Source organism: Neodiprion lecontei, chromosome 5, assembly GCF_021901455.1.
Source record: "Neodiprion lecontei isolate iyNeoLeco1 chromosome 5, iyNeoLeco1.1, whole genome shotgun sequence".
Lineage (NCBI taxonomy): Eukaryota > Metazoa > Arthropoda > Insecta > Hymenoptera > Diprionidae > Neodiprion > Neodiprion lecontei.
The window spans coordinates 7,474,940-7,497,218 of record NC_060264.1 but is presented as its reverse complement, the minus strand read 5'-3'; the positions used below and the strand labels follow the sequence as shown (position 1 = coordinate 7,497,218).

Here is a 22,279-nt window from a genome sequence, read left to right as displayed (position 1 = left end):
GGGGGGTGGGAGAGCAAAGGGCAAAGGGTTCGAGTTTCCCTTTCCAAGGGAGCAAGGGAACAAGTCGTCGTTCCCCGCAACCCTTGTCCAGTCCCTTCTAAACAATCTCTATATAGTTGTAATGCCGCTTCATCCTTCGACGCCCTTGAAGCCCAACGCGTTTACCCTTAACTTAACCGCCACCCTTTTAATTGCCTAATGGCCGGCGTTCAAACGCCTGTTGTTCGCTGCTCTGCTTGGGACACAGCGCATATTGTACCTTATAGCACATCGTGTATCGTTCTTCGCTACGCGATCGATCGACGCGGAAGTTTATTCTCGAAAATGATCTATTTACCAAGATTGTAGAATATATCTTCTAACGTCATTTTGCGGGGTTTGATCCAAGTGTCGACAAAATTACGGTTTTGGAAAAATTTTTACCACGCGTAAACAGAGTCGGTTGTTGTGGGTTTTTTTTTTTTTTTTTTTTTTATTTATTTAATTTTTTTTTTTATTTTTTATTTTACTCGGAGGAAACATAATTTGATATGGAAGATTTTGGTCGAGTTTGTGGTGCAGGGAATATTAAACACCGTGGCTAACAAGTAAAGTAAATGGAAATTAAAGTTGGCGTGGAAAATGTGTTTAAGTATACTTTTATAACTTATCTTCAACCGGTTTGGGCAATCGTGTTTCGATGTTTTTTTTATCTGTAGTAAAAGTGAGGAGGATATCTGGAAGAAGGGAGACCGACTAGAAGAGAAGAGGATTCCCCAATTTCAACCAGCATGCAGTTCTGACAGGGTCACCATCCGTCATCGTTACAACAGTTTTTCGAGTTCGTCTTTTCTCCTCCGACGTTTGCGTCTAGATTATTGTACGTTACACAGGGTGTTCCATTTAAGTTGACGCAGCATAAAATATATTGTGAAAAATTTTCGAAATAATAGTTTCATGATTCGAAAAGGGCGACAAACTGATCCGTCGTACTTTTCGTTAGGTTGACGTTTGCAAAGTCATTTGAAAATTAACATTGCCTTTTTAAATGGGAACGTAAGAACGTAAATTTACACAAAAAAAAAAAAAAAAAAAAAAATACAAAATCTTTATCTCAAACTGTTATTTCTACTAAATCAATTTTACAGTTTGAAATAAAATTCTTTTTTTTATTTCAACTTTTTTCATCTCTTGTAGAATCCAAATCACGAGATATTCTGCTGCGTCAACTTAAACGAGTCACCCTGTATGACAACGTGACACTGTAACAGTCGAATTAGCCTGCCTAAATCATAACAAATTTGAATGTCAGTGAAGGTAAAGGCTTGACCGTCGTAGCTCTATGCCCATAAGTTTTCTCCTCACCGTTCCTCGATCTCACTTCCTCGACGGCAACTGAACCGATAACACGTGTCGAAACATAAAATATATATATATATATATATATATATATTTCTCAAAATGGAGTGAGCCTTTCGAAAAACTAATCGTTTATTGAATTATTAAAGTTGAACAATCGCCTAAATTACACACAAGAAAATAAAAAAAAAAAAAGGAAAAATATATACAACAAAGGAACCTACGAAAAGGCAACAAGGGCAATCGAATAAATTAACGTACGAAACTGGACAAACACGACACTAAATCATACTCGGATCGCTAATGATAGGTTTGTATTATGCATACATTTATATTATTTTTACACATATTATCCACATTTTACACAAACAATCACGATTTTATCAGCTGGTTACGTGTTCCGTTTTATTTGTTCTCGTTCCTTTCATTAAACGTCGGCACGGAGACGCGAGCGAGGGTGATGTACAAAATTATTTATTATTGTTTAATTTATTAACGTGTATTGTAAGGAAATAAGGGCATTCCATTACGATACGTTCGCAGTGCAGTGAGACTTTGTTGCAGAGAATCGCGACGTACGTTCCGGCAAAGTAGCGACGCACAAGTTGAAACAAAAGTATTTCAAATCGTTATCACATGTGAACTCACACTCGCGTGCAATGTTTACCTGTCCGTCTATACTTCAAATCTCTCGTTACAAATCTGCTTTGTATCTACGTGTATTCTCGCCTGTAAATCGTCAGTTATCGTTCTCTTCTCTCGCTATACGCATCGCGTCACCTGTCTATCTTTCTTAAATAAATAATCTTTACCGAGCAATTAATTATTACAGGCATCCCGCTTTTCTAAATAGTTCTGTTTATTTCTTTCTTTTTTTTTAATCTCATAGAAATAGCGATAAAATATGTGGCATTTTCATTCATTCGTCCATTCGATCACTCACACATTCGCCACACAAGTTATTGGTCAAAAGGTGGAATAGGAAATCAATTATAAATTATAATTCGTTAGAATTGTCTCACAGCTTTTGCTTTAATAATTTTCTAAATATTCGGTCGCTTACATATTTTGTTAATATTTGGTCTTTTCGACGTTTGAATTGTTTCCTGGTCATTATCTTTCGGTTTCGAGAAACGCGGATTATTTGATGTTCTTAACGGCGACACGTTAATCACGAAAATTATTCGCAAGGTTTGTACCTTACTTGTCACCGATTTGTTTATGTCGCGACGAAATCTTCGTGAGATAATTTGTATGAGAATATTGTTTTAATGCTTCACAAGGTCCAATCTCTACGTGAAAAGAAGAAAATTACTTGAAAATCAAATTTTTGCACTCGTTGATGGTTCAAAAAAATATATTTGAATCGTTACAAACTTCGATCTAATAAATCTACCAGATTCAATCGATGTAATTATTTCAAAACACAAAAATCTGTAGCGTAATTGAATGAATAAGGTAAATGAAATCACTTCTGTTTCAAGCGTTATTTCTTCCCACCATCGCAGGCATGTAGTGTGCATATTTTTTCGTGGGCGTCTCTCGACTCTTCGCTCTAAAAATGATCCACCGCGTTCAATAAATCTTAATAGAACTCCCAGCCGCATTCACAGCGCCTCGTTCTTCGTCCGATTGTCATCTACTCAACAACTGATCGATGCTTCCTTTTCATCTTTGCCTACGCGAATATTTTGCGGTGAGATTTATAACGAGTGCGTGAGCGAATTGTGTTGATTTCTCTTGGCGATATTGACGGAAACCTGAATCCTAACAAACTGATTTTGCGTTGCGATTGCCAAAAAAGGATCGACGACAGCGGAAAATGGTTAGGCGTGCCTCGTTTTTCCTAATTCCAACGATATTCGAACAATTTTTTTTTTAACGATACCTGTTTTACTCAATTTTTCTAGTTACTCTAAACAAATGAAATTTTCCTCAGTGCGTGTATCCTAAGTCTGGTGAAAAATTATCGAGCCGCCAAAAGCGTCTCGAGATGGAGTTTTCCAAATTAACACTGACGGCTGCGTTCCATCCGAAGGAGAGAAGCAAAGCCGTAAAACTGTCACCAAGAGCTGCGGTAGAGTGAAACGGTGGGCTCTTAAATTTTTGAAACATACCAACGGTCCGTCGATAGCTGCAGCCTTTGGCCTAATCGTGGCTAACGAGTATAGGTAAATACGTACAAAACCTTAAGTATACAGCCATGTGAGTGAGAAAGCTTGGAAAGTTTTTTCTTTTTTTTTCTTTTTTTTTTTTTTACAAAATCACAATGCAATGCCACGTGTGTACAATTCGGTACCCGCATTTCGGGAGTCTCGATGTCTTACATACGCCATAACCGAGACGCGATCCCATAAACGTTCGGATCGTGACCGAAATACGAACCTCCTAAGAGTTTTGGAAAATTATAGAAAATAAAACAAAAAAATATTATATAAATAAGAATAAAAATATTCCCGTATCCTACCCTGAAAACTGGGCATTTATATATCGTATATATACCCTCTGCCTCAAGATTCCCATATGCAGTTACACGCATATGGGTATATAATATCCACCGTAGCTCTGAGAGAGCAGCTGCAGGAAATGATTTTCCCAAATCTTTGTATTCCCCGTTCGTTTCTGCGTAGAAAAACTTTTACTCCGATCGGTTTCACTACGAGTAAAAGGGGATTTTTCAACCCTGCGGTATGCTAACGATAATAATATATACGTATCACGTGTCTAGTGGTATAAGGACGCAACGATAAAAAGATGTATTTCCTCCTCCTCTTCCCCCCCCCCCCCCGCCCCCTCCTCCTCGCTGTATTTACGCGAAAAACATGAGGATGCATTGAGAAACGTTGATATTGAAAAATGGATCAATTAACGGTAAAAAGTAGCGAATGTAACTGTCGGTTATGTCATTTCGTCAGAAAGTATACGAAAAATAAATCACGTTCGCTAACAGTGTAAGTAATTCGCGTGTTTCCACACACGACCTCAAAGCATTACGTTTGATATTATTCGTTTGTAAGATATGTAATTAAAAAACAATTATCTCGAAATCGATAAATGTTTGTGTTTCGAAGGTTTTTTTTTTTTTTTTTTTGCATCGTATGCGATAAAAACACAAAAATGGCGGATGCGACACGGTACCATTTATAAATGTGATAAATAAAGATATATATCGGTGCTGAAAGGGCGTATCCACCAAACCATTATCTATTTTTTTCGGCTAATTTTTGTGTATATATGCGTTTTGAGGGCGTTTGGAGCAAATTTCTTAAAAAAAAAAAAAATCACACGCCCCTCTATCACCAAATTTTCCTCTTTGGCGCATACGTCCGTATACAATTAGACACCCGATATACATTAGGGTGGTCCTTATATGAAGTGAAAAAAATTCATGATGGAGCCTGTCAAATCGGTTCGAAACGGTGAAAAAAAAAATCCTCAATTTTTACAGATTTTCATTCAAGTTTCAAATTATTCAAACATATGCTCGTTCGCTACATTTTGTACGGAATTTTGTTTCAAAGTTATGAATGGGCAAAAAAAAAAAACACGTTCTCGAATATTCGGCGAGATTAATTTTTTTTTCAGTGAAAAAAAAAAAAAAAAAAAACAGAAAAAACGTTACGCCGTTTTGCAAAAGTATTTGAAGTAAAACACTATTATTTGTTTATTTTATTTTAATTTTTTTACTTAATCTAATCGTTCGACATGTTGAGAGAAAAAAATTGAATTAATTTAGCGGACATTTCTCACGGTACACTCCGCTTGTGATTTTTTTTTATTTATAACTGAAAAACAGATGAATCTCGCTAAATATTCGAAAATAAGGATTTGTTTTTTTTTTTTTTTTGTTCATAATTTTGCCTACGAATAACATTAAAATAAAATTCAATAAAAAATACAGCGCACAACGAGCATGTTTTTGAATAACTTGAAACTTTCCGCTTAAACGGGGAGACACTTATCGAGGAATGAAACGAAAAATCTGACAAAATTAGAGATCTTTTTTTTTCTTTTTCCGTTCTTTCTTTTTTGACCCCGTATAAGGGCCACCCTGATATACATACACCATATGTATATATAGGAAGCAGGCAATTGCCAGCTTCCACATAAGGGCTAATCGCGAGACTGATTGTGAGACGGGACATGCGGCCCTCCTTGATCCCAGGAATGTCCGTCCCCCGAAGACCCTTCTTCGGTCCGGGTACCTAGGAGATCATCCGAAGCCCCGTATTCTACCGAAGTAGGGATCCCGAGGTCGGATTCCCGGAGTCATCAAATGGCAACAAGAGGCCATTAAAAGTGCAGCAACGCTCTTAGCGCAACGTCTAATCTTGAGGCTGCTTAGCAGTTTCCCCGGCTGTTGGTCCCCGCGTGCTGAGGGTGCCGGAAGAAGGTCCGTGTATCGCTGTACGGAAAAACCGAATGTATACAGGCTTACCTAGAAAATGAAAATCACCAATCACTGCGCCCTTTTATGCCCTTTTATACCCTCTCAAAGACTCTCGACTGCGAACGAGAAGTGTAATTATAAGGGGGACCTCGGAGATCGGTTGACTTTGACAAATGGGCTGTGTGTCGTTATAAAGATGAGAAATATATGTATCGGATGTCTAGAGTGAAGACTAAAAAAAAGCATTGAAAACTGATAACGCTTGGAAGTTACGCGTTGAACTGATCTGACATTATATTTCGACTTACTGGGTTCCTGTAATACCGAACATCAACGGAAAGCGAGCAAGTTATTTCACTACGTAACTACAGTCGATGTAAATAAAAAAGTTTTATTTAGTTATTTTCGTATTATTGGAAATATCGACTTTGCAAAAGTGTCTGATAGGTCTGAAAATTTTTTCATTCCCTTTCACGTGCGCCACCGCCGAAATTTTGCCGCGTTAATAATCAGGCAGTCAAATAATTATCTACAGCGATGTTTGAGAAAATATTTGCGTACAACTTGACTGAATCTGTATATTTTTTTTTTTTTTTTATCAGTTGACGCAAAGTGGTTACACCAGAGCCCATATTTTCGTTACGAAATTGGTGGAATATATCGAGTAAATTATCCCTACGGTATACAACGTACACGGAGACATATATGACACCGCATAAAGAGGGGAATAAAAAAAATAAACGAAACGAGAGCAAACAGATATTAAGCTTTGAAGTTTTAGAAGCTTACAATTAGTCAGGGTAGATGTGTGCATGATTCTTTTTTTTTTTTTGGAGGGGGGAGGACACTGATTTTTTCTTTTTTTTTTTTTTTTTATCCTTATGGTTTCGTTTTATGGCTCGTTTGACACGGCGAGAAACGAACATTGCGACGTTAACAAATTGACAACCCCTGTGTAGGAGATATTTGGCATGAAACCGACTCGCCGAAATTCCCAAATCGCAACACCCGTGTGCGATGGGATCCTGCGGGCAAACAGAGGCGTAAACCCTGCACACATACACGTGTATAATATTAAATGTAGGTATATATGCGCATATTCTACAGCCTGAAATTCTGGCTCGCCGTTAGCCAACGTACACAGATGAAACCGACTCAATCGGAGAGTTGAATTGCAGGCTGGTTCACTCCGATATCGTCGAAATACATCGGCTATATCCTTGTGAGTGTGTGTGTGTGTAATAACTGGACGGCTAACGCTCTCGGATACAAATTAATTAATCGGCAGCGATGTGTTGAACTCTACGATGGTTTGGAAAATAACCAAAAGTGTCAATATTTCAACGGTGGGTGAAAATCTGTTTTACCTATAACGGCTGTAACGTAACATACGTTGTTGTTGCTCGAATTATTCGAATTTTGTGAAATTTATAGTTAATCACATTTCATTCTCATCACTTTTCTTCGATCGTAATATCGTATTATTAGTTATAACAATTTATCAAAAAATTACTTTTGATTTTTAGAGAGAGAAGAAATCAGGGGAATTCTTTTTTTTTTCTTGGTTTTTTGTTCTTTGCTACCGTTCGCTACGAATTATATTTTTCCATTCTCTCATTTCAACGATATATTTCGTCCACCCCCCCCCCCCCCCCCCCGCCGCCGCCGCTTTTTAACATACGTCGAGTATCGAAAGCTCACTTCACTTTTCACAACAATATCCATCGGCATCAGGGTTGAGGGTCGCCTGTATAAACCCAGACATCGCAACGCTGCAGGCTCGCCGAATTTTTGTTTCACCGCTTTTCACCCCCTTCGTTTTATTCTTTCTTTCTATTTTTTTTTTTTTTTTTATTGTTTTTGCTCAGCGGCGAATGTTAAACCCCAAACGCCTTTTCACGGTTCCGCTGTTTTTATCACCCTACAGCGTGTCTTGCAGAGTTACTGTCAAATAAAAATCGGAGCTCGTCTTCCTGGATGTCACAGATTGTCGAGTTGAAAAAATCCCGTACACTTGTTCCAGAATCTTGTGTTAACTTTTCGAAAAATTTATCACTCGTAACCTTAGCACTTGACCCTAAAAATCACTTTCAGATCGATACGAATTTCGTAGCGGCAGAAAACGAAACGAATTTTGAACGAACTTTAAACCTTTCAAATTGCGCCTGTCATATATCTATTTATATAAAATGTCGCCTCACTTTACGCGGCTTAATTACGTGTCCATCCCAGTGTCGCAAAATCTTTGCCATTTTATCGCCATCGCGTAATTCCTGCACTATAAGCTGTCTGTAATGTAACATCGCTGCTGGTGCAGCAGTCGAGGATCTGTTGGACAGTAACTGGTCTATTACTGGCTTTATTGAGATTGGAAATCAGGCGTTGATTACCACTAGAGAGAACGAGAGAGAGCGAGAGAGAGAGAGAGAGAGAGAGAGAGCTCATAAGCCGCCCGCGTAGTTATAGGATCGGCTTTAGATCACGAAATTATGGCAGTGGGTATAATTTTTGGTCGGAAAAACACGTCCGTTTTTATAGGAACGAGCTGCAGATTAAATGCAATGCAGAGTTCCGCGTCTCCAAAATTTCTCCATGAAAGACGTCCGGTACTATTGTAGGTATGTATGATTTACAGTGCTCCGCGAGTTCTCCCATAATTTATACTGAGCGAACTTTCGGGTATGATGACGCGAATCGTATTGTCGGTTGAAGTTCTCGCGTTAGTATAATAATGTAAAACCAAGAGCTCAGATGTCGCGCCAAATCGTGCGATAGATCATTTTCAAACTCGCGATCACGCGCCGTTGCTATTATGCGAGTCAATGCGAAACTGGATCGAGCAAACCAACCGCAATTTACACCCGAGATTGTATTATGCGCTTTCAACGAACCGTGATTCGCAAAACATATTCCCCCAAATTACGATGTGAATCTGGATTTGACGCGGTGCTCAACTATTCTTGCCGTTCTCAGTTACGCCATTAATAATCGGATAGTCGTGAGTTCATCAAACACTGAAAAAAAATGTTACCAGAAATTTATTTTCTTTCTTAAATTCCTAGGTTTGATACTAAGTTATATACTTAAGAAAAGTAAAAGTTTTGCGAATTTTTCAGGAATGTTCAAACCGTTCGAACGATGCTTTAAATGATCATAAATTAAAAGCGCTAAAGGAAAATTGAAAAAGAAATCGGTCTGTCATTTTCCTGGCACTGTTTCACAGTTCGGACAATTGGATGACATTTTTTTGAACAAAATCAATAACGGTGAGGGTCAGATGTTGATCGGGTTCGCATAAAATTCCCCATAAGTATATAAATTCGATGGTGGATCGATTAAGTAATTTCACTTTTCACCGTCCAACCATTCTGATCTGTTCAATGTGAAAAGTAAAATTCCATAATCTCGACCCTGGTCCATTTGAAGAGGGTGAGGTTCGACCCAAAGCTGGGTAATTATATCGTCAAGAGTTGATCGCAAATACGTCAGCTTAGACCGTGCAGACTGCTGCTGGATGCAGGTGATGCAGTTTAAGCCGTAGCTTTTCGACCCGACTCGACGGCATGAATATTGAATTTATACCTCGTCAAGTCTGTCGTTAACCGCATTACTTCTACCTAGAATCTATCTATACAGTTATAGCGGGTTGCGAAGTCTTGTATGCATAGGGTGAACTGCCCTTTATGCCCCATCATGAATCTAATATACACGTAATATGTACACGAGTTCACGATGATGCATGTATATAATATACATATATAAATTGTTATATAACACATATATATACATATGTATATATATATATATATATCTGCTATTATAACGCACATGCTTGTTTAATATCACGTTTCACGTGCGCACACACGTACCAAGTTGGCGTGTACACGGTTCGATTCCACTTTTCGACCCTGCTTACAAGGGCGTGTCTTCGAGCTATTAACATTACGTCACTTCAAAAACTAATTATATCCATGCAAATACGGGTGTGCGCGCGTGTGCTCTCGCGTGATGAAATTGAACTGATGAAAAAAAAACTAGATAGAGAAAGAAGAATAGCTGTGTACCGCGTTATTTCCGTAATGCGCCCCATAGGGGCCCCTAATTATAGGCAAATCGGGATAAAAATCCACTCTGAGCAGCTCAGAGTTTTACCGGTGCGATATCAGCTGCGCGTTAACAAAAGAGCAGCGGAGATGCTCAGAGTCGAATTGTACCCTGGATTGCCTATAATCAGGGGCCCCCATGGGGCGCATTACGGAAATAAGCCGGTATATACCGATTATACGATGAAAACTTTATAAAACTCACCGTCAAACAATCTCCGCAATTCTCTGTGCGTAAAATATCAAATTTCTTTTATCATTCACGATTGTTAAGCGAGATGGCACTAGATTTGGATCATTGACGTAAGATCAGCGAATTGGTGATAGTGGACGGCAGTGAGTGAATTAGGAAGATGGTTAAACAACTAGAGGAAATAATTTATCCAGGCACACGATACGAACCGTACCGCTAGAAATCAGAAAAACAACTGAGGCTTACAGACGTAATACATGAAATACACAGCCGATCTGTTCGCGAACAACGACAAGCGGCTAGGTTTGAAGTAAAGACGGATAGTTAAAGATTGCACGCGAGTGTGAGTGACATATGTGTGAGGACGATTTTAAACAGCGAGTGAAATAATCGCTGCTTGGCCGAAACGACGATCAAGTCTGGTAATAAGGCTGCACTGCAAAAAAAAGGCCGAATGTAGGTCCTGCCAAGGGTCCGTTGATAGACGCTACAGTCTGACAATACAATCGCCATTTTTGTTTCCACGGAAAATCCCTCGTGCACAGACCTTCTCTTGTCCGCTCGTCTGTCTACTTGAGTCCTGCAAGTTGATCCAACAGATATGAAATTCAAAAAGTGACGATAGAAAATTAAACCGACTAAGGTTGATAAGACCAGTTTTGTTATAATTTTTTTTTTTTATTACGTTATTAAGTCCGAGGACACGTATAATATAATATCGCACAGGGATACAAATATTTTTATGCCGATTTTGATTACTTACATTATTCATATTTTTTCATCCCTTAACGCTGGAAGAATCATGTATCATATTTTAAAAGTTCAAAGTACGAACGATTTCACTCTTTACGCACAATACAGATAAATCATTGAGATTTTCCTGCGATACGAAACGCAAGACATTTTTTACCCTATTTACTAACGAGAAAAACCTCTCTACACTGCAAGTTGTGACCATCGAACCCAGGTAAATTCTTAATGCGATATCGACGTTTGAATCAATGAGAGAACGGTACCTACATCCAGGCGCGTCTCCTTTCGTTGTCTTTCTGGTTAAAATTTGTGAATTCAAATGTTGTAAAGTTGGATTTTGAACATCGAAGGGCCGTAGCTTTTTCAGTCTTACGGTTAATCCGGGCCCATCCACGATCGAACATTTATACGTAGGTATAAAACGCGGCGGCCGGTGAGCGATGGCGATCCCGAACACCCTTAAACACCTTTGGCAACACCGACGAGGGATTTTCTTGTATGGCTCTGGCGCACACGAATGCATTATACAGAGGCTCGTTCGGAGTGCGTGTAACGTGTGAAGAGGGGTCTACGGTACACCTGTTGTAAATAGCAAGCTCAAAACGGAAAGCGTTCCCAGTTGGCCCATCCTCGTGAACGAGCCGTAGAGCCCGTTTGCAAAAACATTAATTACAAACGACTTGTTAGCCTTGCAATGAATTGCACCAACCGTTTACCTCACTCCCCTGCAGACATTGCAGACAATGTGTACAGGAATACCTTTAACGCATGCCACCAACTTCGCAAATTTATACCGTAAGTACGAATCGCGATTTTATTGCTAGCAAAAACTTGAACGTCGAAAATCGGCCTTTTATATAAAACGAAAATCTCTTATAATCGTGGTGTTGTTTTTTTCGATTGCATTTTTATTCAACGTTGATATAAAAAAAAAAGCCCGTTGGAATGGGGTTTCAAGGGTATAACTGAGGCGTAAGAAAATTGTCTGGAATGTTTGAAATTGAGAATGAGGAAATTTTGGATATTATTGTTATCCTGAATCCAAATCTGGGTGAAATATCAACCGATCACACAAATGGAAAAATCGGGACCGGTCTTTTGCGCGAGATTCAATCTTGCGAAAAATGAAACGAGACCGTAAGTCTCTGAGGACAAGTTCGTGGATATTTGGATATGAAAAACGAATTCGATCACAGGAAATTGTCTGCAATGTTTGTTTGACATAGAGAATTAGGAAATTGCGGATATCATTGTTATCCTGAATCGAAATCCGGGTGAAATATCAATCAACCACACAAATGGAAAAATCGGGACTGACCTTTTGATCGAGATTCAATTTAAATTTCTGCGGACAAGTTCGTGTATGTTCGTAGATGAAAACCGAGGTTCTCGCGGTTTTCGCCACACTGTGTACGAGGAATCGATCGGAATCCCGAATTTCCAAAGATTCGCATACATCTATAACATAGCAAGGTGTATTCACCACAGTGAAAAGAATCAGTACCTAATTGGGGACACTTTTTATGAACTTGGTCGGCAGTTAATTAGACCCTGCTCGTTAACGTTCCCTTGTATCTATAGCGTGTAGATGTAACGGCGAAGTCGGTGGAGGAGGGCAAAAAGCGAAGGCGAGAAGAGAGAGCCGCCGAGGCGCAAAGAGCGGTGGGAAGGAAGGAAAGAAAGAAACGAAAGGAAAAGAAAAGCGAGCAACAAAGAGAAGAGAAAAAGAAGATAAAAAAAAAAAAAAAAAATAGGGGAAAAAAAGAAAAGGAAGCAAAAAGGAAATAGAAAGAGAAAAGTTGTCGGTCCCTCAAGTCAATATGGTCGATGGCTGAGGTATTGGCTCCGTGTAACCTTCGTCGTTGTAAAGAAGGCGCGTGCAACCGGGGGAATTCTACTAGCCCTAAAAAATATACGCTTCAGGGGTGTGATTTCGATGAGTAAAAATTTCCCGCCCCCCCCCCCCCCCCCCCGAATTCCGGGCCATCGGACCAATGACGGGGCTTGTTAAAGGCGCGCCTCGAAACTTTTCTAATCCAAAAGCCAACGGGCCTGATATCGCCCTGGAGACAGATTAAGATCTCGCGAGTCAGACCGCGTGCCAACGAATCGCGGAAGCTCTTTCTATGCATATTAGGCTGTTAAAATCTCTATCGGGAATTCGTTTTCGCTTATAGAAACCTCGGCGTGCTGCCGAGTCCTGTGTGGATAGCATACGTATACGTGCTGCTCTATATTATGCTGTCCCGAGACTCGAGAACCTGGAAGTCGATATACCTGCTCTAAATTTCACGGTACATTTCTTCGCCCTTTTTTTCAGAACCCCCTTCATTCTTATCGGCTGTTCAAAATCCACGCCATTTCTCGCTTATACACACAAAGATTTTATCTGTCAAGTTGAAAAGTTTTTTTTTCTTTCTTTTTTTCTTTTCCAAATCAATCGCCATCCGTTTCTATTTTTTTTTTCTCAATTTTACGAACTGCAAAGCGAAACGATTTCGAAACACAATTGTTCTCATTTTTGTACGCATGTATTTTTTACATTAATGTAACGACGACTAGAATAATCCGTGCGATTTTTAACTAGTAGGTAATAAATACAACTGAAACTCGACGATCTGTGGAATACATGTGATATATTGTATTTGACAGGTTTGTAGAGGATGTTTGATTATCTTCGTTGTTATCGGCACGGGTTTGATTATACGGAACGATTTTTCACGCGTGTAAATTTACCGAGGTGAAAAAGCGTCCGTCGGTTTGATGTGGAAATTAATTATCGAGATTTCTGTGGCGTCTGATTGACCTGAAGAAAAGGAAGGCGCGCGGAGGGTTGGATGTGCTCTGAGGGAATAAAGGAAGCGTGACCGAAAAGGGACTGCTCGAAGAGTGCCCCTATAAATTCAGCAACAATCTGATTTCGGAAATAGTGACCCCAGATCGGGGGCTCGGGGTGCAAGAAAGTTTAGTTTAGAGGGGTGGGAAAGGCAATAATAGATTTTCGCAATTTCCTGTCATTTTTATTAAATTAAAAGGGGTTGCGCGCCCCTGCACGGCTGCAATTCGCACCCCCGTAAGAAAGCGCAACCATGAGCTTTGTCGTTGTCCGTACACTTTACCGAGTCGCGTTTCCGGTAAAACGCACCGCAATAATTCTACTCGCATATATAACTGCTCGAAAAGGCGAATTAAAAACCAGCGTTTATATCACCTCCGTTACGAAATATACCTTCTTCACCCCCGCGTCGCGGTTGCAATTTTCGAGACGCGTCACGCCGAGGGGATCTGCAAATGGGGTCGTTGCTTTTCGAGACCCTTGAAATTGACGCAATTTTCTTACTCGTTCGTTCCTCTTCGCCGTATGTATATATACATATATAACACCGATATTTTCTCTGCGCGTATTATATCGCAGCGGAAAAATTTCGGTACAAATATACGGAGAGTTTTACAATCCACCCCATTTATTCTTTTATGCTTTATTTTTTTATTATTTTTTTTTTTTCTCATTCTCTTTTTGACCCCGGGTAAATTCATTAGCTTTCACATCAAGCACATCAGGTATGAGGTATGTTATACCATTTGACGGTCACCGCGTTGACTGCACTGAGAGAGATTTTTATTTCCGGTTACCGCTCAGTCTTTAACTATTTTCATTTTTTACCACAATCGAAAAATATACTTCCAGGTAGAAAAAGGAAATTAGTTTTATAGCTGTTACCGGAAAGTCTAGCATCCGTTACTATTCTTTCTCATTACGATCACTGTTGCTATATTTTCTTGCCACTGTTGCGAAAATTTAATGCTCGTGCAACGATAAATTGACGTTAAAGCCTTGTTTAACTAAAAAAAGTAGAGTAAACCTCACGAACTGATTTTGCGTTGCAATTACCAAAAATGAATCGACGATAGCGGAAAATGGTTAGGCGTACCTCGTTTTTCCTAATCCCAACAACATTCAAACAGATTTTTTAACGATACCTCTTTGACTCAATTTTCTAGCTACTGTAACAAATGAAATTTTTCTCAGTGTGTGTCTCTTTTTTCAAGCCTAAATCTTTCCTTTTTTTTCTTCTTCACACTCCCCGCGTCGTCGTCGAACAGCTTTTTTCTCCTTCAAATATCGCCACGGGCCATTGCTCCTCCCGCACAAGTTACAGATTCGCCGTCGTTCAGAACGCCCCAATAATTTCCTATCGATCAAAACTGGTTTCACACTTTCCTAATGGCCTAAATAAATCCGCTGTCCGATTTCGGGCGAAGGGCGTCGGATTGCGAAAACCGGTGTGAAAGATTGACCACTGATACCCGAATTTCGTGATCGTGAACGTCGACGAAGCTTCTGTTAAATGTGAAAATCTCAAATCAGATTTCAAGTCAAATTTGATAACCGAAATTCTCAGCTTTACTATGAACACGTGTTCAAGTTCATTCCTCGCATTGAAAAAATGCGTTAATGTTCAGGTTTCCAAAGAGCGAAGTAAAATACGACTCGGAGATACGAATGAGGGATGAGTCTCCGGAGACACGAAGAATCGCGCGTACGTACCTACTATATAGATTTTCCGATACTAAACTTTTACAAAAATATGATTACGAACCGAAAGGTGGAGGATAAGGAACATGATCCTTATCGAATAAAAGTTTCAAAATCAGAAAAAAAAAGAGAGACGAATAAGAGTATCCAAGTCTTGGGGTTTTGGCTCTAGTTTGAAAAGGGGAGAAATCCTGCGTCCCGTTTACTTACCGCCCTGCAGTTTGAGAAAATATTTGCTCGGTGCGACGAGTGTAGGCATCGTATGTGCTTTCGGGAAAATAGTTGCTCCGCGAAGAAATATCGAATACGTGCAATAGTACGTACATACAGAGTGTACATATGTATACCTATGTATCGAGCTAATATCCGACGTGATCGGCTCCGCAGTTGTATATTATAAGTATGTATTGTATATATATATATATGTATATATATACACGAGGGTGAAATAATTATTATTGTTATGATCGATTCCCGTGCATTTCTGCGGCTTTAGTTAAGCTACGTATAGATTGTTGGCGTGTTCCCTGATGGTCTTCCAGGGGATCCATCCCGGCTTCGCTTTCCCTCCATCCCTGCTTCCTTGAAACGAAATACTCCGTCTATTTATTCTGATAATTAATAATGAATGGTAAACACGCTAGACTTTTTCAATGGCTCAAGATCAGGACTCAGACAAGATGGTTTAGAAGTACTCCTTAGGGGGATGCCCTGGTCGATTTCGACGTGTTGTATGTATCTCCAAGTTACATATCTGAGGTCGCGTATTTTTAACGCGAAGAAGGACTCAACAGACCCATTTGATGTGAAATTCTGTACAGAAACATTACAATGAATTTTTGTTCGAGGCTGAAATAAAGAAATTGCAGCAATTCTACGAATTTGCGATTGCCATTTTATAGGAAACATGACATTTCTTTACTTCTGCGTCAAATGAAAATGCGTTGGAGTGTTTTTGTTCAGAATTGCGACCAGAACGGGGCTGTTAAGTCTTTTTTTTTGCGCTCAAGATAAGCGGACTTCGATGTTTGGAGATATATACGACAACGTCGAAATCGAATAGGGAATTAATGCGCTTTTTTTGTACGAGACGCGCGGCTCTGAAAGTTATGAAAGAAAAATTCGGAAAATATTGCGTTCAGAATTCTTTTTTTCGGGAGAACATTCAAGGGGGTTCCTTGGCCAAAAACCGATACTGTTTATTAATTTTCTTACGATGTAGTTGCACGCTGAGTATTCAACGAATTATTGGACTCGTAAGCTACGAGGATCTTTTAAAAAATGTACAGATTAAAAATGATGAGGTTATAAACGAAGGCTTTTGTATTAGGGTGGTCCTTATTTGGGGGTCGGAAAAATTTTCTTTCGGACACCTTTCAGATCTGTTCCATATCATTAAAAAAGATCGGTGTAAAGTTTTAACTCTCTACGTCAACTGGAACACATGCCTCGAAGCTCTGATAGTTTTATCTGTAAAATACATGTAGTATTTATAACCAGTTATTTTGTTTTGTATGACTTTGGTATAAATTAAGGGACTGATTTGAAAGTTGGGAGAGTTGTTTCTTATAATGATAGGTACAAGTCCTGAAAATTGAAAAATTTTATAAATATTGTTTCCTTATATATAAGCTTAAATAATGTGATGCTGTTAAGCTTATATAAAAAAAGAAATTTATTAGAAAATTGCGATAAATTTTTGAAATTTTCTGGGTTTGTTCCTATCGTTATAAGCATTTTTTCATTTACACTCACATTACACGGATACTGATTGTCATCAACGGATAGGCGTATATTGAATAGAGTACTGTAAAGAACATGTGTTTTAATGACCGTAGAAAGTATAGACTTTTGAATAAAATGAGCCGTTCTGAACTGATTGTGAAATCGAACGCATTAACGAGATTTTTAACCATTTTGAAGCTATTTATAATGAAGTATCGACATTCAAACTCTTGTTTATAATTCCAATATTTTCCATTCACTTCTTTTCAAAGAGATCTTTGCAGCTCATTAATATCATATAATATTTGTAAGACTACTCAGAGTCCGATTATCTGGTAATAAAATTAATTTTAAAAAACTACAGATTTTTGGTCGACGGACCTCCTTAAATTGATAATTCCATTAGCATTCTATTCCATTGATAAAATTCACATCATTTATTCTTATCAACAAAAAACAAATGTTCGTCAACGCCTGGAGACAGGCAACAGGAGGCGTCTAAAGGTCTAATACCAGTGACCAAAAAACGGTCAATAAGTAAATGACAAGGTAGAAAAATTAACCGAAAAATATTAAAAACTTTATGTAAGTTTAATTGTTTAATTTTTAAGCGTTAATTCTATACCCAATATGATAAAATAAGGTCAGAATAATTTTATTAGTATCTGTAGCTTTCTCACAGGTGGTGGATTGTCAGCTATATAAATATATATATTTGGCGTTAAGTTGCGTAAGCTGACAAGGGAAATGAGGATATTTTATCAAGGATATACCATGAATGTTTGTATGTACAAATTGCAAGGACGTAATTCTGATCCTGTCATTTTTACCACCAGTTTGTTGTTAACTTTATGACGACATAATTACCATGGATTTTCGTTTAGTGATAGAACGGTAGTTTTTCACGGAGTTTTCATGATTTAATAAAAGATGTGTTATTTGTGTAACAAAAAAAAGCACACTTTTAATAGAAGAGGTATCAGTAGATGTACACGTCATAACTATATACTTTGTCTATATTTGAAGTTGATAATTGATGCAACTTCGACGTTTCTGCAACGTCATATAACATACAAATTAATTCGAGTCTAAACAAATCAGTCCCATTTTCTCGCTACCTAGTTACTTACAATATCTATTTGGCAGTCAGACGTACGGTACGAGGAAGAAAATATTTTATGAATACAAATTTTTGCAGACTTGCCTTGTGATAGATTTACAACTTTACGAAATAGTAATTTTTACAAACTCAAAAATAGTATCTTAATTTATCTCGATTTCATTGATTAATTAAACATGAGTTAATTCAACATTAATATGTATTCGCTAGGCAATTGTTGAATTGCTAGTATAATTGTATTAAAAAAAAAAAAAAAATACTAACTAAACTTGTAGAGTACTTTTAATATATCATGCGGCGAGTACGGCATTTATTTATATTTGTGTAGCAGTGTTACTCTAAAATATGGTTACAAATGTTTGATAGAAGTTGGTGGAAATAATACTGAAGTTAAAAAGTGAATACACGCAATTTTGGCGATTCCATATTGAAATCCAACAGGGATAAGCAATTTTGACGTAGGCAAGAGAGCAATCAGCTAATCGTTTTACGTACATCACTCCGATATAAAGACACAGGGAACTTTGTGTAGCTAATAGAGCCCACAATTTTTTACATTCAATAAATAGTAAATAATGGCAACAGATGGCGTCTTTTGATTTGTGACATCCCAACCATTTTCGTCAATGATTAATTGTGAATATTTTTGTTAATTGATTAAAGTTATTATGAAATATAAGATCAAAAATCCCATGTCAAGAAGTTCTGAAGATTATGAAATTTGAATTTCTCTCATTACGATTTTTTTTTTAAATTTTGTTTAACGGTTTCAATACGGCAGCCAAACACTTTGAGGCATCATAAGTTTGTACGATTATTAATGAATCACAGCAGTTGGTATTGTTTTTTTATGACGGCAAGACGGAAACTATAGCATATTGGCCGTAAATGAAGGAACATTAAATTTATTTGAACTAATCCGAATGTTGGAAGAATTCCAAGTTCGTGAAATAAGCATATGTTCAAATGAACTGACCAACACGCTTATTTTTTATTGTTTTTTTAAATTCATTATCAAGCGTCGTCAAACTGTCCTTCTTCTATACTCGGTGTTTGCCTACCAGTGTTTCCTTGCATCGCTGCCAGCTGATCTCTTATTCTAGCACGGTGTAAATCCGCTGGGCAAAAATTTCCGTCATAAAGTACAGACGACACGGTGAACGGCGAGTGCGAGTTGTGAGTCCTCGGTTGTGCTGAAATTAAATTTAAAGAAAATACGTGAATCAGTGGTTGATTAATCGAACTGCAAGTGTTGATTTGAAATGTTGACGTAGGATAGCAATTTAATAAGGTCACGAAATTTTTGTTCTTAGATCAATATTTTCCACAATCCCACCACCTGTTGGGTCATAATCATCAGCCGAATCCTCAGATATATCCCAGTTTTCAACACTGCCAACGTCGCTGAGATTTGTATCTCTGAAATTAATTGTAACAATTTAATTGAATGTGAAAAATAAGTGTACAAAGAAGAGCTTGTTCAACTTTAATTATCGAAAAATGATCTCTTTACATCATTGATTTGTCCCCCAGGCTTAGCTGGTCCCAGTACTCAAGCGAGGAAATCGATTCGTCGTCAGAGCTATAGGCAATCTTTGATTCATCTGTGCGAACGAGCAGAAAGCTGCTCATTGATCTCAAGATATTTCTTGCCTTCAGGTACTCGATATTTGATATCTGAAAATTTAGATCTATTGAGCAGAAAAATTCGTAGAAAAAATAATTGTTTCAGGGTCGTTACAGATTTTGACTTGCAAAAGACATTCTCAGATTTGTGGCAAAGGCGTTTCTCCGCGAATTTCTATATTCACCTGTAAATTATCAGTCTTAAAAATGTTCCCCTCAATATCGAGAGCCTGCAGGTTGGGAATTTTTTCCAGCTGCTTTGGCAACTCGTGGAACTCATTATTGTATAGATCAAGGCACTCCAGTTTCGATAGTGATTGAATTGAATCAGGCAAACTGGTGAGCTTGTTCGTTTCGAGAAAAAGTACCCTAAGTGCGGTAAGGTTACCGAGTCGCTGCGGCAAGGCATACAAGTTGTTGTGCGCCGCATTGAAAATCTCTAATTTCTCCAGTTCGCAAAATTCTTCAGGCAGAGACGAAATGTTGTTTTTGCTCACATTGAGCCGGGTCAAATTTCTCAGCATATTTATTTCGCACGGCAATGCGGGCAGACCGGCAGCCTGGATGTTAATTTCCACAATGTTTTCAGGACTTTTCAAATTCGCTGCCGGCATTACCCAGAAAACATTGCCATCCACGTTCGTTACATCATTTCCGACGTTCAAATACTCCAGATCCGGTAGCGACTGAGACAATTGGTCAAACGACGTGTCAGAGAGCCTGCATTTGGACATGGACAATTTTTTGAGGTGCGAAAATGTCTGACCAAAAGATTTGGCCGGTAGATCAAAAGATGAAAAGCGGGTTTCATCCAGTACGACTTCTTGGAGGTTTGAGAATTGTTCGGTGAGTATCCAGTCCGGGAATTGTTCATTTCTCGGATTGTTCTTGAAATAGAATTTTCGCAAATTCCTACTACAAGGTGGCCTGGTGATTTCCGTTATATTATTATGTGACAAGTCCAGAACCTCCAGCCTTGACGATCCTTCGACCACGCATTTGGGGACCGTTCTCAATTCGTTAAAAGACAAATTCAGCACTTTAAGATTATCCAAATTAACGCAGGTAACGGAAAAGCTTTTTATCTTGTTGTGACTCAGTTCGAGTTTCTCTAGATTTTTTATATTTCCAAAACTCTCAGGAATAATTGTCAGCTTATTCCCCGCAGCGCTTAGAACCTTTAAATTAACTAGCTCTCCTAAGTCGTTCGGCAGTTCTTCAAGTCGATTTTTATCGACTATTAATTCTTGGAGGTTTTTCAGGCTCTCGAAGCAGATCTCAAGGTCCTGCAGATTGTTATTTGATACGTCGATTCTAGTAACACTAGATAAGTTGGAGGTAAAATTTTTTGGTAGGCTAGTTAGGTTGTTATCTTTCATTGAGAAGTCTACGACTTTGGTAAATTCTTGGGATATGAATATATCTTCCAGGTCGTTGTGATTTTCCAGCATCGAGTCAAGACTCAGTGTCTGTGAAATGGGCAGGAGGCCGTTAATTCTGCCATTCACCAATTTTTCCAGTTCTTTATCCTCAGGCGATGCGACGTCGAAATTCTTTTCAGATGTCATAATTACTGCCTCTAAAAAAAATTAAATTAGTGGGATCAAAAATATGGAAAATTGAGAATTTTGTTTGTAAACACTTTTGTTCGATCCAAAAGTAAATCATTATCGACGCTTTGCAAATTAACGTGTAAAAATTAGTTTTAACATGCACAGTGGCAACTCATTGCCACGAATTATTGACGATTTAACCTACCTATGATTGTTTAGGTTATTCCTAAAGTATTTTATTTCAATGCCTTATTAAGAATAAAATCTAACTCGAATTCAGAGGTAGATTCCACTACGATACGTTATGAAATTTTTTTCGCCATGTGACATTTGACAGTTGTGTTAAAGTTTCTTTCATTCTCTGTTAAGACTAGGTTAAGATGGCCTACACGCTGGACTCGATCGGTAATAAATTAGTTTCGTTAATTACTCAACATTCTGGTAGATGACGTTAACAGATTGAGAACTACTAAATTAGAACTAGGAGGTATTCAAAATGTCGAATTATTGAAAATCAGGCTTCATTATTTTCAATCAAGTATCTGGATGATGACGGTAGAATTTAAATACCGTTACCCGTACATAAATTTTCCTCACGAGTACTCCGCAAGTACGTGTGCGATTCGGTAACTACCTTATCGGCGGTAGCTGTGAACTCCTGATATAGCCTTGAATCTATTCAATTCGATTTTATTTTGGAATACTTGGAGTTGGTAAATTTTTTTCATCGAATCATCTGTAAGTCGATACGCAAACATGCAACCAGTACGGAAAGAATAAAATCATTCATCGTATAATTGAGAAATTATTAATTAACGTGATATAGAAAACTGATATAAAGTTTTCATATTCTGCTAGGTTTTCAGTAACTGCATGTCACTTTCGACGTTGACTGAAGAATATGAAGACAATTGCCTTAATGGGCTATTATTTGGTGTGAC

The 22,279-nt window shown here is 38.3% G+C and overlaps 1 protein-coding gene across 1 annotated transcript; it reads right to left on the bottom strand.

The window, feature by feature from the left end:
- Nucleotides 1-17,689: 17,689 nt before the first annotated feature.
- On the bottom strand, nucleotides 17,690-21,718 carry LOC107227462 (leucine-rich repeat-containing protein 40-like). The gene is made up of 5 exons (XM_015668610.2): nucleotides 21,544-21,718; nucleotides 19,971-21,364; nucleotides 19,673-19,836; nucleotides 19,499-19,578; nucleotides 17,690-19,352 (listed from the first exon to the last, which is right to left on the bottom strand). Exons 2-5 carry the CDS (start codon nucleotides 21,351-21,353, stop codon nucleotides 19,174-19,176), a joined length of 1,806 nt encoding a protein of 601 aa, XP_015524096.2. The 5' UTR covers nucleotides 21,354-21,364; nucleotides 21,544-21,718; the 3' UTR covers nucleotides 17,690-19,173.
- Nucleotides 21,719-22,279: the final 561 nt, after the last annotated feature.